Source organism: Chiloscyllium punctatum, chromosome 26 (genome assembly GCF_047496795.1).
Source record: "Chiloscyllium punctatum isolate Juve2018m chromosome 26, sChiPun1.3, whole genome shotgun sequence".
In the NCBI taxonomy this organism is placed as follows: Eukaryota; Metazoa; Chordata; class Chondrichthyes; order Orectolobiformes; family Hemiscylliidae; genus Chiloscyllium; species Chiloscyllium punctatum.
Window position 1 is genome coordinate 71,063,039 of NC_092764.1, and position 13,054 is coordinate 71,076,092.

The following is a 13,054-nucleotide window of genomic DNA, read 5'->3' on the forward strand; positions in this document are numbered from 1 at the left end:
TAGGGGCAGGAGAGATTTATTAGAATGACCCCAGGATTCAGTGACTATCAATGCATAGAAAGACCAGAGGAGGTCACAATTGTTTGAAGTGCCTCCATCATTCAAATAGATTTATTGACGCTAACTGCCTCAACTCACACACGAACATTGGCCATTTTGGTGAGAGATTGGTGTGTTGTTGGCACCATGGATGAATCAATCAGCACCTACAGGAGATGAGGGAAGAACATTTGAAAAGCATTCACATTTCAATCACTCTTAAAGATACTCACCACCCACCAGTTGTACACGTCAGGATCCAGTTTCATGTTCGCTTTCGTCCAAAGTGGTAGAATATCCTGATCGAAGTGCTCATCAAACCACTGCGACAGACCGAGATCACCTACGCAGTGGTCACAGGCACACGTCTTCTGGTCCACAAGACCCTTGCTCAACCTCTGTACACCCAAGTAACTCGGCACCAACTTGACCCGATGGGAATTTTCCCCACCCTGGGTCTCCAGGTAAGCCATGTTGGTCACGCCTGTCAGCGTATCGGTGAAAAACAGCGAAGTAAAAAACGCAACAAGTAGCACAAGGGAAAGGAGAAATACCCGCAGCGAGCACTTCATTGTAGACCTGTAGTACTTTGGGCTTGGGTGTCCTGTTATGGCAAGAGGTTTTTGTCGTCAACTCTCATGTATCGTTGAATGACTTCAGCAGCAAGGGCAGAGGTCAAAAGTGGAAGAATGCCAAGAAAAAAAATCAACTGCCCTGTCTCGTTTAATGGAGGCGCGCTTTTCGCTTTAATTGGAGACCTTCAGAAAAAGCTTCAGCTGTTTCAGTAAACCCTGGCATGCAGCAGTTAAACATTCTCAACAGAAACTGCTTGCTGGTAATTTCACTTTCAGTCAGACGTTCAGCTTCTGCTCTGCTTTTCCTTACTTCTCTGCTCCTCTTTGCAAAAACGGCTGAGGATTTTGCTGCGTCTCCGTTCATCTGAGATAGCGACAGTTAAAATGCTCCACCACCTTGTGGACCGATCTCGACAGAATCAGACCCCTCAAACCAGCTGCCAGCTCATTTGCTAAGTTCCTCAGTCCTCTGAGATTAAGCAAGTACTTTGATGTCTCCGTGATAACAATGTTAGTTTAATTCGGTTAAACCGCTGTTTGATTTGCTCTCACGCTGTGAACCAAATCTCTTGAAAAGTCTTGCCTGTTATTAATCGGAGCCCAGAACGCTGCTTCAGAAATTTATAGCATCTCTTGCATGTATCTTATTTTCCTGAAGAGGTATGTTGGCAAGAGAGCTGTTGCCAAGGTGACTATTGATAATGCGCTCAAAAAGAGAGAGGTAAATCAAGGCGTGCAGATGAGACCACAGTCTGCTCACGAGTCCTCTGTATATTCTTCGATGCCATTCAGCTCGTTTAATCCAGTGTCGGACAAAAGATTACATCAAGACTGAAAAACATTTCTCCCATCCACGTGCAGCAGAGCTAATGAGACGAGTGTGATCTGCTTTCTAAACCGTGCCAGCTTTTCTTCTCTGGGTTTTGCTGTTTGGCCAGTTATTCAGGCAGACAGTGTGTTTCACTCCATTTGAAAAGCCTGGGATAACAAAATAAGAGGAAAAAAAAAAGAGTTCAGTCTACACAGTCCGCAAATGAATCAGAACAAAGCACCCCTTGCTCTTTTTGTTGTTCCATCAACTGAAAGCTCTCGATAAATAAACAAATCACTGTACAAATCAGTTAACCATATATTCGGCACATTTTCCTTCCTTGTGGCAAAATAAATTTTTGTTTGAATTTTTCTTGCTTTTGACTCATGCTTGGATTAAGATTTGGGGTGACCAGCTATTACAGCCAAGTGTCTGTTGCACATCTGTGGGCCTGCAAAATGGTTGGCACTGGCTTATTTGACTGTCTTTGAGGGCATTAAAGAAAGCTCAATGGTTGCCTCTGGTGACATTCACAACCAGGCACCTTTCAGCGGCTTCAACAGACAGAATTGGCCTGGTGGAGGTGAGGGAGTGAGGGGGTGGGGGGGCGGGGGGGTGAGGTTGGCTGTTTAATCTTTGGCTGAAGTCCATACTCCTTTGTCTTGTCATGCTGAAATCAACTAGCTACCATTGCTGAGACCACCTGTCAGCACAGACTAAAGATCGAACCTGCTGTTAGATTAAATCAAATTATGCTCCTGGGATGATGGAGGCCTTTCAACTTTGTCCCTTGCCTGAGGCGTGATGATCCTTAGGTTAAACTCACCATCTGTCATCTCCCTAATGAGAGAGCAGCCTCTGGGACTAGGGTGACCTTGTCTTACTTGTTTAATAGGACAAAGGGCCTCCAGGTCCCATGAATGAGTGGCAAGGGCTTACATAGTCACGGACAGACAACATTTACAAATGGTGGGCTAAATACGATCCCAAGGTTCTTAGCTTTAGGCCCAGTACCTACAATTTTCACCAACACATTATAATGATGTAGGTAGCAGGTCCACCTCACACACATCACACTATTTTCACAAGGTTTGTGAAGGTTTGTAGCTCAGGTTGAGATTTAGGGTGCAGGTTTGCTCGCTGAGCTGTAGGTTTGATATCCAGACGTTTCATTACCTGGCTAGGTAACATCATCAGTGGTGACCTCCAAGTGAAGCGAAGCTGTTGTCTCCTGCTTTCTATTTATATCTTTCTCCTGGATGGGGTTCCTGGGGTTTGTGGTGATGTCATTTCCTGTTTGTTTTCTGAGGGGTTGATAGATGGCATCTAGATCTATGTGTTTGTTTACGGCGTTGTGGTTGGAGTGCCAGGCCTCTAGGAATTCTCTGGCATGTCTTTGCTTAGCCTGTCCCAGGATAGATGTGTTGTCCCAGTCGAAATGGTGGTTTTTTTCATCTGTGTGTAGGGCTATGAAGGAGGGGGGGGTTGTGTCTTTTTGTGGCTAGCTGGTGTTTGTGTAGCCTAGTGGCTAACTTTCTTCCTGTTTGTTCTACGTAGTGTTTGTGGCAGTCCTTGCATGGAATTTTATAGATGACTATGGTTTTGTCCATGGGTTGTACTGGACAACCCATATAAATAGAAAGCATATAAATAGAAAGCAGGAGACAACAGCTTCGCTTCACTTGGAGGTTGCCATTGATGATGTTACCTCGCCAGGTAATGAAGCGTCTGGATATCAAACCTACAGCTCAACGAGCAAACCTACACCCTAAGGTCTATTTTGTGAGTAGGCATTTCAAACCCCATTTCAATTTTCATAGCATTTGGCCAGCTTCTCAATGAATCACGATTCACTCATGACTCAAAGAATCATAAAATCCCTACAGTGTAGAAGCAGGCCATTTGGACCATTGAGTCCACAACGATCCTCCAAAGAGCATCCCACCCAGACCCTTTGCCCTACCCCATCCCTGTAACCCTGCAGTTCCCAATGCTAACCACTGAGCTACCCCAAAGTAGACTTAGAAGAGACACGAAGCATCGTTTGGAATCAGATACCATTTGATAAGCAAATGTAAAAGTTCTCATCCATGGTCTCTCATATTCCTATTTCCATATCCCCATGGTCCTCCTACGGGCCTCTACATCCTCCAATGCCGCTGATGAAGGGCTTATGCCAGAAATGTCAATTCTCCTGCTCCTCGCATGTTGTCTGACCTGCTATCTTTTTCCAGCACCACATTCTTGATTCTGATACTCCAGCATCTGCAGTCCTCACTTTCTCCGAGCCCTCCAATGCCACTCATATCTCCCACTTGCCATCACATTTTCCATCACGGCACAGTCGCTCAGTGGTTAGCACTGTTGCCTCAAAGTGCCAAGGACCTGAGTTTGATTCCACCTTAGGACAACTGTGTGGATTTCCTCCAGGTGCCTCCCATAGTCCAAACATATGCAGGTTAGGGGAATTGGCCATACTGAATTGCCCATAGTGTTCAGGGATGTGTAGGCTAGGTAGATTTTTTAAAAGTTCATTCACAGAATGAGGGTGTCGCTGCTTAGGCCAACATTTATTACCCCTCCTTAATTACCCATAAGGTATTTAAGAGTCAACCACATTGGTGTGGGTCTGGAGTCGCATATAGGCCAGACCAGGCAAGGATGGCAGTTTCCTTCCCTAAAGGATATTAGTGAACCAGGTAGGTTTTTCTGACAATCAACAATGGATTCATTAGACTCTTAATCCCAGATTTTTATTGAATTCAAATTCCATCATTATCTGTGGTGGGACTCAAATCAAGGTCCCCAGAATATTACCTGGGTTTCTGGTTTAACAGCCCAGTGATAATATCACTATGCCATTGCTTCCCCATTAGCCATGGGAAGTGCAGGGCTACAGGGATAGGGTCAGGGGGTGGGATGTTTCTTGGGAGGTTGGTGTGGACTTGACGGACCGAATGGCCTGCTTCCACACTGTGGGGATTCTATGATCACCCTGAATGCCCTGTAGATCTGTGCCCACTCATTCAGTAAACATTGTTAGGAACCAGTGAGCCAAAATATGACAATGGCGTGCCTTGAAATGTTCAGTTTTGGTTGCCCTGCCTTTGGAAGGATATTAAGCTGGAGAGGGTTCAGAAAAGATTTACCAGGATGTTGCCAGATATGGAAGATTTGAGTTATAAAGAAAGGCTGGATAGGCTGGGACTTTTTTCACTCGAGTGTAGGAGGTTGAGAGGTGACCTTTTGGAGGTTTATAAAATAATGAGAAGTATAGATGGAGTTAATGGCAGTTGCTTTTCCCTATGGTGGGGGATTTCAGGTGTAGGGGGTGCCTTTTTTGTAAGGTGAGAGGAGAGAAATTTTAAAAAAAAGACATGAGGGACAAACCTTTTACCCAGAGGGTGGTTCGCATGTGGAATGACGAAGTGGTGGATATGGGTACAATTACAATATTTAAAAGATATTTGAAGAAGTACATGAATGGGAAAGGGTTGGAAGGATATGGGCCAGGAGCAGGCAAGTGAGTCTAGTTTACTTTGGGATTATGCTTGGCATGGACTGATTGGATTGAAGGATGTGCTGTATGACTCCATGACTGCCCACACTCAGATCAGTGGAGCCCAGTTCCACCCTCAGCCACCGTCTAGACAAAGGCACTTTGCACCAAGAACCACCTACCAAAAATCAAATGTCGAACCCTATCTGTGTTTCCTTTCTCTGTTCAAGCCCAATATCACAGCGGTCTATAGCAATGCCCAGACTGCAGTCGGCACACCAAATCTAGAATCCGGATCTATACCACACAACACCACACCAGTGGTACATTGACCCAATGACCTTGTACATTAAGCTGAGAACAGTGTTTTTTTAATTAATGACAAATATTACTTGAGACCCTTCTTTTGAGGATTGTGACACATGAGAGAAAGTGTGAATAATTCGATAGCCCAACCAGTTTTGGGAGTGGATTATTATGTGTAGAAGTCCTAGGAGTAGCAAAACAAAACAACGTTATTTAAATAATATTTATTCTGGTGGGGTGGGGGGGAAAGAGGGCAGATTGTTGCTTCATTAGAATTTCATGCCAAATGGAATAATTCTCACCTCATCAATCACTTTCAAAATAGGCAATACAGAGATGGAGTGTACACTTTCAACAGGTAATTCATTACAGAAAATGCTTGAATTTATTATAAAGATACAGCTGCCAAGAAGCAGAGAGATAGCTAGCAGTAGGAGCTCCCTTCCAAACACACTCCATTCCCATGGCAACAGTCCTCTGCTTTTAGCACACAAGTAATGAAAAATATGAGAAGAAAATGCTTCATGTGGATTAGTGATCAAATGCAAGATGGAGCTAATGTTATTTACAGAATTAATTAACACATTTCAAAAATACTTATTGCAGATGGGAGAATAGATGCACCCAGCATAACCTCCAAGAAGAAAAAACGTGCCCAATGAGCAGCATGGTGGCTCAGTGGCTAGCAACGCTGCCTCACAGCACCAGCAACCCTGGTTCAATTCCACCCATGGACAGCTGACTGTATGGACTTTGCACGTTCTCCCCATGTCTGCATGAGTTTCCTCCAGTTTCTTCCCACAGTCCAAAGCTGTGCAAGTTAAGTAGATCAGTCATGCGAAATTGCCCTGCAATGTCCAGGGTTGTGCAGGCTCGGTGGGTTAGCCATGGGAAATTGAGGGTTACATAGATGGCGGGGCGGGGATGCTCCCTGGAATGGCCTGCTTCCAGACCGGAGGGATTTTATTCTAAGAATATCTATGGCTCAAAGCCCAGGAGATTCAGAAATGGCCTGAAATTCAGGAGGCCAACAATAAAATTGAACATCAATATCCAAGGATCAAAGCATACAGAAGAAAATTGGAAGTATGGAGAAAAGGTACTATGAATTAATCAAGATACTTTGATAAAGATATTTTAATATACTATCATTTGGACATTTGAATTTTAAACTAGAAACAGAATAGATGGGTGGTTTCAGTTCTATGAATGTAAATGGTTTTACTTAAGAGGTCAGAGGTCATTTGGAACAATGAACAAGAGAAATCACTGAAATCATACACCTCCTTGGGAATTAAGTAGCTAGCAGGATACCTTTAATGTTAACTGATGAACTGTTTGCAAGCTGAACTTTTGTGACACATAGAGAAAATCAATCGGGGCCAGTAGACTTCTTGAGTTTAGTGTAGAAAAATCAGGCTTTTTGTTCAGGAGAACAGTTTCACACAAGCGGGGGTGTTAGTTGGAAAGAACTTTCTTGGTCATAAAAACTGGAATATGTCATTTAAGTAAAATGAAGGAATTAATATAGGAGTGATATGCAGTGGAATTGAGTATCTGTAAAGGATATTGTGGGTAAAATAGCTGACACTTGCTTGCTGTTGATTCTGTTAAGGTTTTTCAAAACTGCCATATATATATTCTTATTTTATATGTTATGAATGGACTGGAGAAATGTGCTGGTTGACAAGCCTTATTACTTGACAAGTCACACCATTCGTGAAAATGTTTTAAGTCAATCGACAAGATGCCAATCATTTTCTTTTCAGTACTGCTATCCAGAATAGAAGAGAATTTCATCATGTTTCCTCAATGGACTCAAAGTTGATCGGTTTGTTATAAAACAAATTAATTTCTCAAAACAAGTGGCATAACTGGTTAACCAACTGAACTATAATTTGGAATTAGAGCTATATCCCTTTTTAATCACAAAACAAACACTCTCACACAACATAAATAACAACACAACTGTGCAGAGTTGACATTTAAAAAGGCCAAAAGATAAAATACCCTTACTGGCCAGTGGACTGAAAAACACACTCAAACAGAATTCACAAAACGGAATTTAATCATTTCTCATAGTCCATTGGGTTTCTTGTTAATGAACTAGAATTTCAGACAACCATAGACAGATGGAAGGTCTTCTGAACAAGGTTTTGATTTGGATAGAAATCAAGTTGTTCCAAAACATCAGAAAGTGATCATAGCTCAGCTTTTCAGGATTTACAAGATAAGTCAAGATATTGAGATGTGAAAACTTTATTGGGTTCCCAAATGATTCAACCTAGGAAACATTTCAGGAGAGAATGACTTGTCTTTTCTGGAAGCTTTGGAGGTTTTTGAATCAGAATACCAAGACCAAAACATCAGTTCTGAGCCCATACTCCCATACAATTAAGGTTTCCAGCAGATAAAGGCAATAAACACCTTTTATCTCTCTAAAAGCTTTGCTTGGCTGATTTTTTAAAGTCAGCTGCACTTTTATAATCAGCAGATGGTTTACAACCCACATTAAATTGTTAACCTCATTTCTTGATAAAACATTGCTTATTAAACAAAATGTTCAAATAGTTCAATAATTTTCAGCTTTATTTTACATAACCCACAAATGTAGAAATGTACTCCCAATATGCATAATAAACTGGTGTTCTTTGTTAAAAACACGTTGTCAGCTTCATGTAAATACAGTTAAGGATCATAACAGCACTGCATGTAGGAAGAAGTTGAACCTATAGTCCTCATCCGGGAAAGTATAGACCACACTTTGCTCTTTAACAATCTCTTAGAATTAATTACAGAAATTGTGAAGTGTCCAATAATATGCTTGCCATTGTTGAATCTTTGATAATAGATTGCTCTTTCCCAAATATTTTACAATGGGTTATGTACATGCAAATTATTCTTTTTCTGGGTGGTGGCTGTGGTGATCTTTATACATTTCTATTTATATGTAATCTCATACTATATAACCACCCTCTCATCTTTAAACATAGGAAATAGGTGCAGGAGTAGGTCAAGCCTGCACCATCTTTCAATATGATCATAGCTGATCATGCAATTTCAGAATCCCACTCCCGTTTTCTCTCCATACTCCTAGATCCCTTTAGCCCCAAGGGCCACATCCAGCTCCCTCTTGAATATATCTAATGAACTGGCTCCAACAGTTTTTTTCTGGTAGAGAATTCAACAGGTTACCAATTCTGAGTGAAGAAATTCTTCAACTCAGTCCTGAATGGCTCAACCCTTAGACTGTGAACCCTAGTCCTGAACTTCCCCACAATCGGGAACATTCATCCCACATCTAGCCTGTCCAGTCACATCAAGATTTTATATGTTTCTATGAGATTCCCCCCTCATTCTTTTAAATTCCAGTGAGTATAGGCCCAGAAAGACTATCTCTCACAATTATCAATGGGACCACACCTACGGGGAGGTATTTCGGTTGAAGAATCCATTGACAATTGAGAATCTATTTATAATCACCTGAATACTTCTCATTCCCTGGCAAAAGAGTTTTGGACAATAGAATCATGTACTTAACCATTAGTGGTCTTTTTAAAACTCAATTCATCCTCCAACTGTGCTTCTTTATTCAAATCTCCATACAACTTTCCAATTGTCAAATGTTCCTAAGTTTCCACCCTCTTTTCCTTGCTCCTTCCATTTTCTTTCAAATACTTCTATCACACCCCAATCACTCTGACCATATGTTCAATTCCATTTGTTGTTTTTCCATCTGATAATCTCAAACTAAAGCTTTCTTGTTAAATATTAAAATCACCAAGTCAGTTTTATTATTTATGGATTTTTAAATCCATGAGTTCTCCAGCAGCTTGACCTCATTCTGCCAACCTCCATTTTTATACCGATAACAAATTCTTTATTGGTCTTTTCTTCAGTTTTTCAGCCAGTGATCCAGTCAATATCCTCTACCTTCCATTACATGCAACTTTCTGCACTGTAACTGCAGCTCGAATATCTTTGATACATCTGTCACTTTCCATTGTTAGACTTCCCAGTTATTTCAATACTCTCACTTGGTCTCAAATGTTTCTTCCTTCTTATAATTTTTACTGCTTCACCTGCATTTTGTAAAACCTTTGGTCTTTTCCACTTCTAACTTCATTCCAAAATCCACTGCTTCAGTGTTGGGGCTATCTACCAATAACCACAATCCATTCATACATAATGCAGCAAAATTTGTTTTAACTGGTACTTTGTGAACTGGCACATTCAACAAGATGGCAAAACATTATATACCTCAAATATTGTTGTGGTTCTGTTCGCTGAGCTGGGAATTTGTGTTGCAAACGTTTCGTCCCCTGTCTAGGTGACATCCTCAGTGCTTGGGAGCCTCCTGTGAAGCGCTTCTGTGCTGTTTCCTCCGGCATTTATAGTGGCCTGTCTCTGCTGCTTCCGGTTGTCAGTTCGAGCTGTCCGCTGTAGTGGCCGGTATATTGGGTCCAGGTCGATGTGTTTGTTGATAGAATCTGTGGATGAGTGCCATGCCTCTAGGAATTCCCTGGCTGTTCTCTGTTTGGCTTGCCCTATAATGGTAGTATTGTCCCAGTCGAATTCATGTTGCTTGTCGTCTGTGTGTGTGGCTACTAAAGATAGCTGGTCGTGTCGTTTCGTGGCTAGTTGGTGTTCATGTATACGGATCGTTAACTGTCTTCCTGTTTGTCCTATGTAGTGTTTTGTGCAGTCCTTGCATGGGATTTTGTACACTACATTGGTTTTGCTCATGTTGGGTCTCGGGTCCTTCGTTCTGATGAGTTGTTGTCTGAGTGTGGCTGTTGGTTTGTGTGCTGTTATGAGTCCTAGTGGTCGCAGTAGTCTGGCAGTCAGTTCAGAAATGCTCCTGATGTATGGTAGTGTGGCTAGTCCTTTGGGTTGCGGCATGTCCTCGTTCCGTTGTCTCTCCCTTAGGCATCTGTTGATGAAATTGCGAGGGTATCCGTTTTTGGCGAATACCTTGTATAGGTGTTCTTCTTCCTCTTTTTGCAATTCTGGTGTACTGCAGTATGTTGTGGCCCTTTTGAATAGTGTCCTGATGCAACTTCGTTTGTGTGTGTTGGGGTGGTTGCTTTCATAGACACAGGAATTCTTGGACATCATCAGAAGTATACACATAGACAAGGAAGAAATTATGGTCTCATTCGATGTAACGGCACTGTTCACCTCCATCGACAAAACCCTAGCTAAAGAAACAATAGCCAACCTGCTGGACAGACATAACAGACAACAGGACGTTGAACCTATCAACAAAGACGGCATACTCAAACTACTGGACCTGTGCCTCACAACACACTTCACATTCAACAACCAAATATATGAACAAATCAACGGAATACCCATGGGCTCACCGATCTCTGAACTCATAGCAGAAGCAGTAATGCAAAGGTTTGAACAAACAGTCTTACCACAAATTCAACCCAAACTCTGGGTCAGATACGTGGATGACACCTTTGTAATAATTAAAAACACAGAAATAGAGAACACACACCAGATCATTAACGCCACACTCACAGGAATCCGATTCACTAGAGAGGAAGAAAAGGACAACCAACTCCCATTCCTAGACGTGATGGTACAAAGAACACCGAACGGAGAATTCACCACAAAGGTTTACAGGAAAACCACACACACAGACCAAGTCCTCAACTAGGACTCATAACAGCACACAAACCAACAGCCACTCTCAGACAACAACTCACCAGAACGAAGGACCCGATACCCAGCATGAGCAAAACCAATGTAGTGTACAAAATCCCATGCAAGGACTGCACAAAACACTACATCAGACAAACAGGAAGACAGCTAACGATTCGCATCCATGAACACCAACTAGCCACGAAACGACACGACCGGCTATCCTTAGTAGCCACACACGCAGATGACAAGCAACATGAATTCGACTGGGACAACACTACTATTATAGGACAAGCCAAACAGAGAACAGCCAGGGAATTCCTAGAGGCATGGCACTCATCCACAGATTCAATCAATAAGCACATCGACCTGGACCCAATATACCGACCACTGCAATGGACAGCTGGAACTGACAACCGGAAGCGGCAGATTCAAACCACTATAAATGCCGGAGGAAACATCGCAGAAGCGCTTCACAAGAGGCTCCCAAGCACTGAGGATGTCACCTAGAGAGGGGACGAAACGTCTGTAACACAAATTCCCAGCTCGGCGAACAGAACCACAACAACCTTGGGTTCATGTCACACTACAGGTGACCCCACTGCACTACACACGCAGACACATGCACACGCGCACACACACACACACACACACACACACACACACAATCACAGACACACACTTCGACAGACCCATACACTCACGCAGACCCTCTCTCATTCACAAGCTCTCTCTCATATGCTCACACATACACTCCCACACTCATAACCCACCCCCACACACACACCCACATGCACACACACACACATATAAGTTTGTGGGGTGAATTTGTACTTGCAGAATTACATTTTATATTGCTCAAAAACTGCATGAATCCATGTAAGATTCTGTAAATCTGTTTTTTAGATTAGAATCAGTCTGAACGTTGTGGCACAGACAGTCTCACACAGGGCACCTGACACTTTAAATGAATTATCTGGACAGACATGACACCAATTGTTAAAGTTCATTTGAAAATATAACTTTAAAAATGTTCTGCGATTTACATTGAAAGAACTGAAACCAACATGTTCATTCTCAAAGATGGGAGACTTAACAAACAATCCAGGTCTTTTTCAATTTTTTATTTCAGTTACATCGTTCTGTAAATTTTTGGTATAAATTCTGTGTCTTATACTCCATAACCACCCAATGAAGGAGCAGCGCTCTGAAAGCTAGTGCTTCCAAATAAACCTGTTGGACTATAACCTGGTGTTGTGTGATTTTTAACCATATAGAATAGGTTTGTAAGTACAAGCATTCATAAGTCAGGTGTTTATAAATTGGGGACTCTTTGTTTATGATCTAATAACTACTCCTTCCACTAGTCCTGTCTCCATCAATGCTCTGTGCATATATACACCCAGGTCCTTCTGCTCCTGCACTTGCCTGTTTTGAATAACTTATATTACTTTCTTAAATTGGCCCTAACTTTCCCTTATTCCTAGTGTTTCTCAGTTAAATCCAAATGTAGCTCCTTCTCCAGAATAAAACACTTTCTGAATTTAGAGAAATTTAAAGACCATCCCCAGTAGCAGTTCCTCACTGAACTTACTGAAAAAGTGGAAGAAAATGAACCACCTCTTCCCCGTACCAAACTTCCCCTCAGCACATTTTACTTTTTACAATAAATTTTAACTAAAGCACTTCTGTTCCCTTCTATACCAAATTCCCACTTTGAACCTAATTCCCAGAAATGCACATTCAGCGCCTGTATCTCTCTCACCCTGTGCTTTTGCTCTTTGATATGCTTCATTTATCTCCCATTTGATCTCTTTTCACCCACTATTTAGTTAAAAACTCTCCTTACATCCCTGGTTATGCATTTTGCAACACTGGCCCCAGCAGGGTTCAGGTATAGACCACTTCAATGTAAACTGCTTTACTTTTCTCAGCACCAGTATCAGTGACCCAGGAACACAGTTCACCCACAAGTCTTTGAGCCATGTATTCATCTTTTGAATTTTATGTACCCTATGCCAATTCGCATATATCTCAGGTAATAATCTAGAGGTTATAAGCTTTGAGGTTCTGCTTTCTAACTAAGTGCCTAGCTGCTCATACTCTCTATGCAGAACCTTTTCACAGTTCTACCTACATCATTGGTGACAACATGATCACTGAACTCTCTCC

At 42.0% G+C, this 13,054-nt stretch overlaps 1 protein-coding gene across 7 annotated transcripts in view; it reads right to left on the bottom strand.

The window, feature by feature from the left end:
* Positions 1–13,054, bottom strand: part of st3gal2 (ST3 beta-galactoside alpha-2,3-sialyltransferase 2) — a 325,477-nt gene that overhangs the window by 120,979 nt on the left and 191,444 nt on the right. For all 7 annotated transcript variants that reach the window (XM_072547616.1, XM_072547615.1, XM_072547612.1 and 4 more), the window contains one exon: positions 273–1,592. In XM_072547616.1, the coding sequence (XP_072403717.1) occupies positions 273–611 (339 nt within the window). In that variant the 5' untranslated portion in view covers positions 612–1,592. The remainder of the gene's footprint in view (positions 1–272; positions 1,593–13,054) is intronic.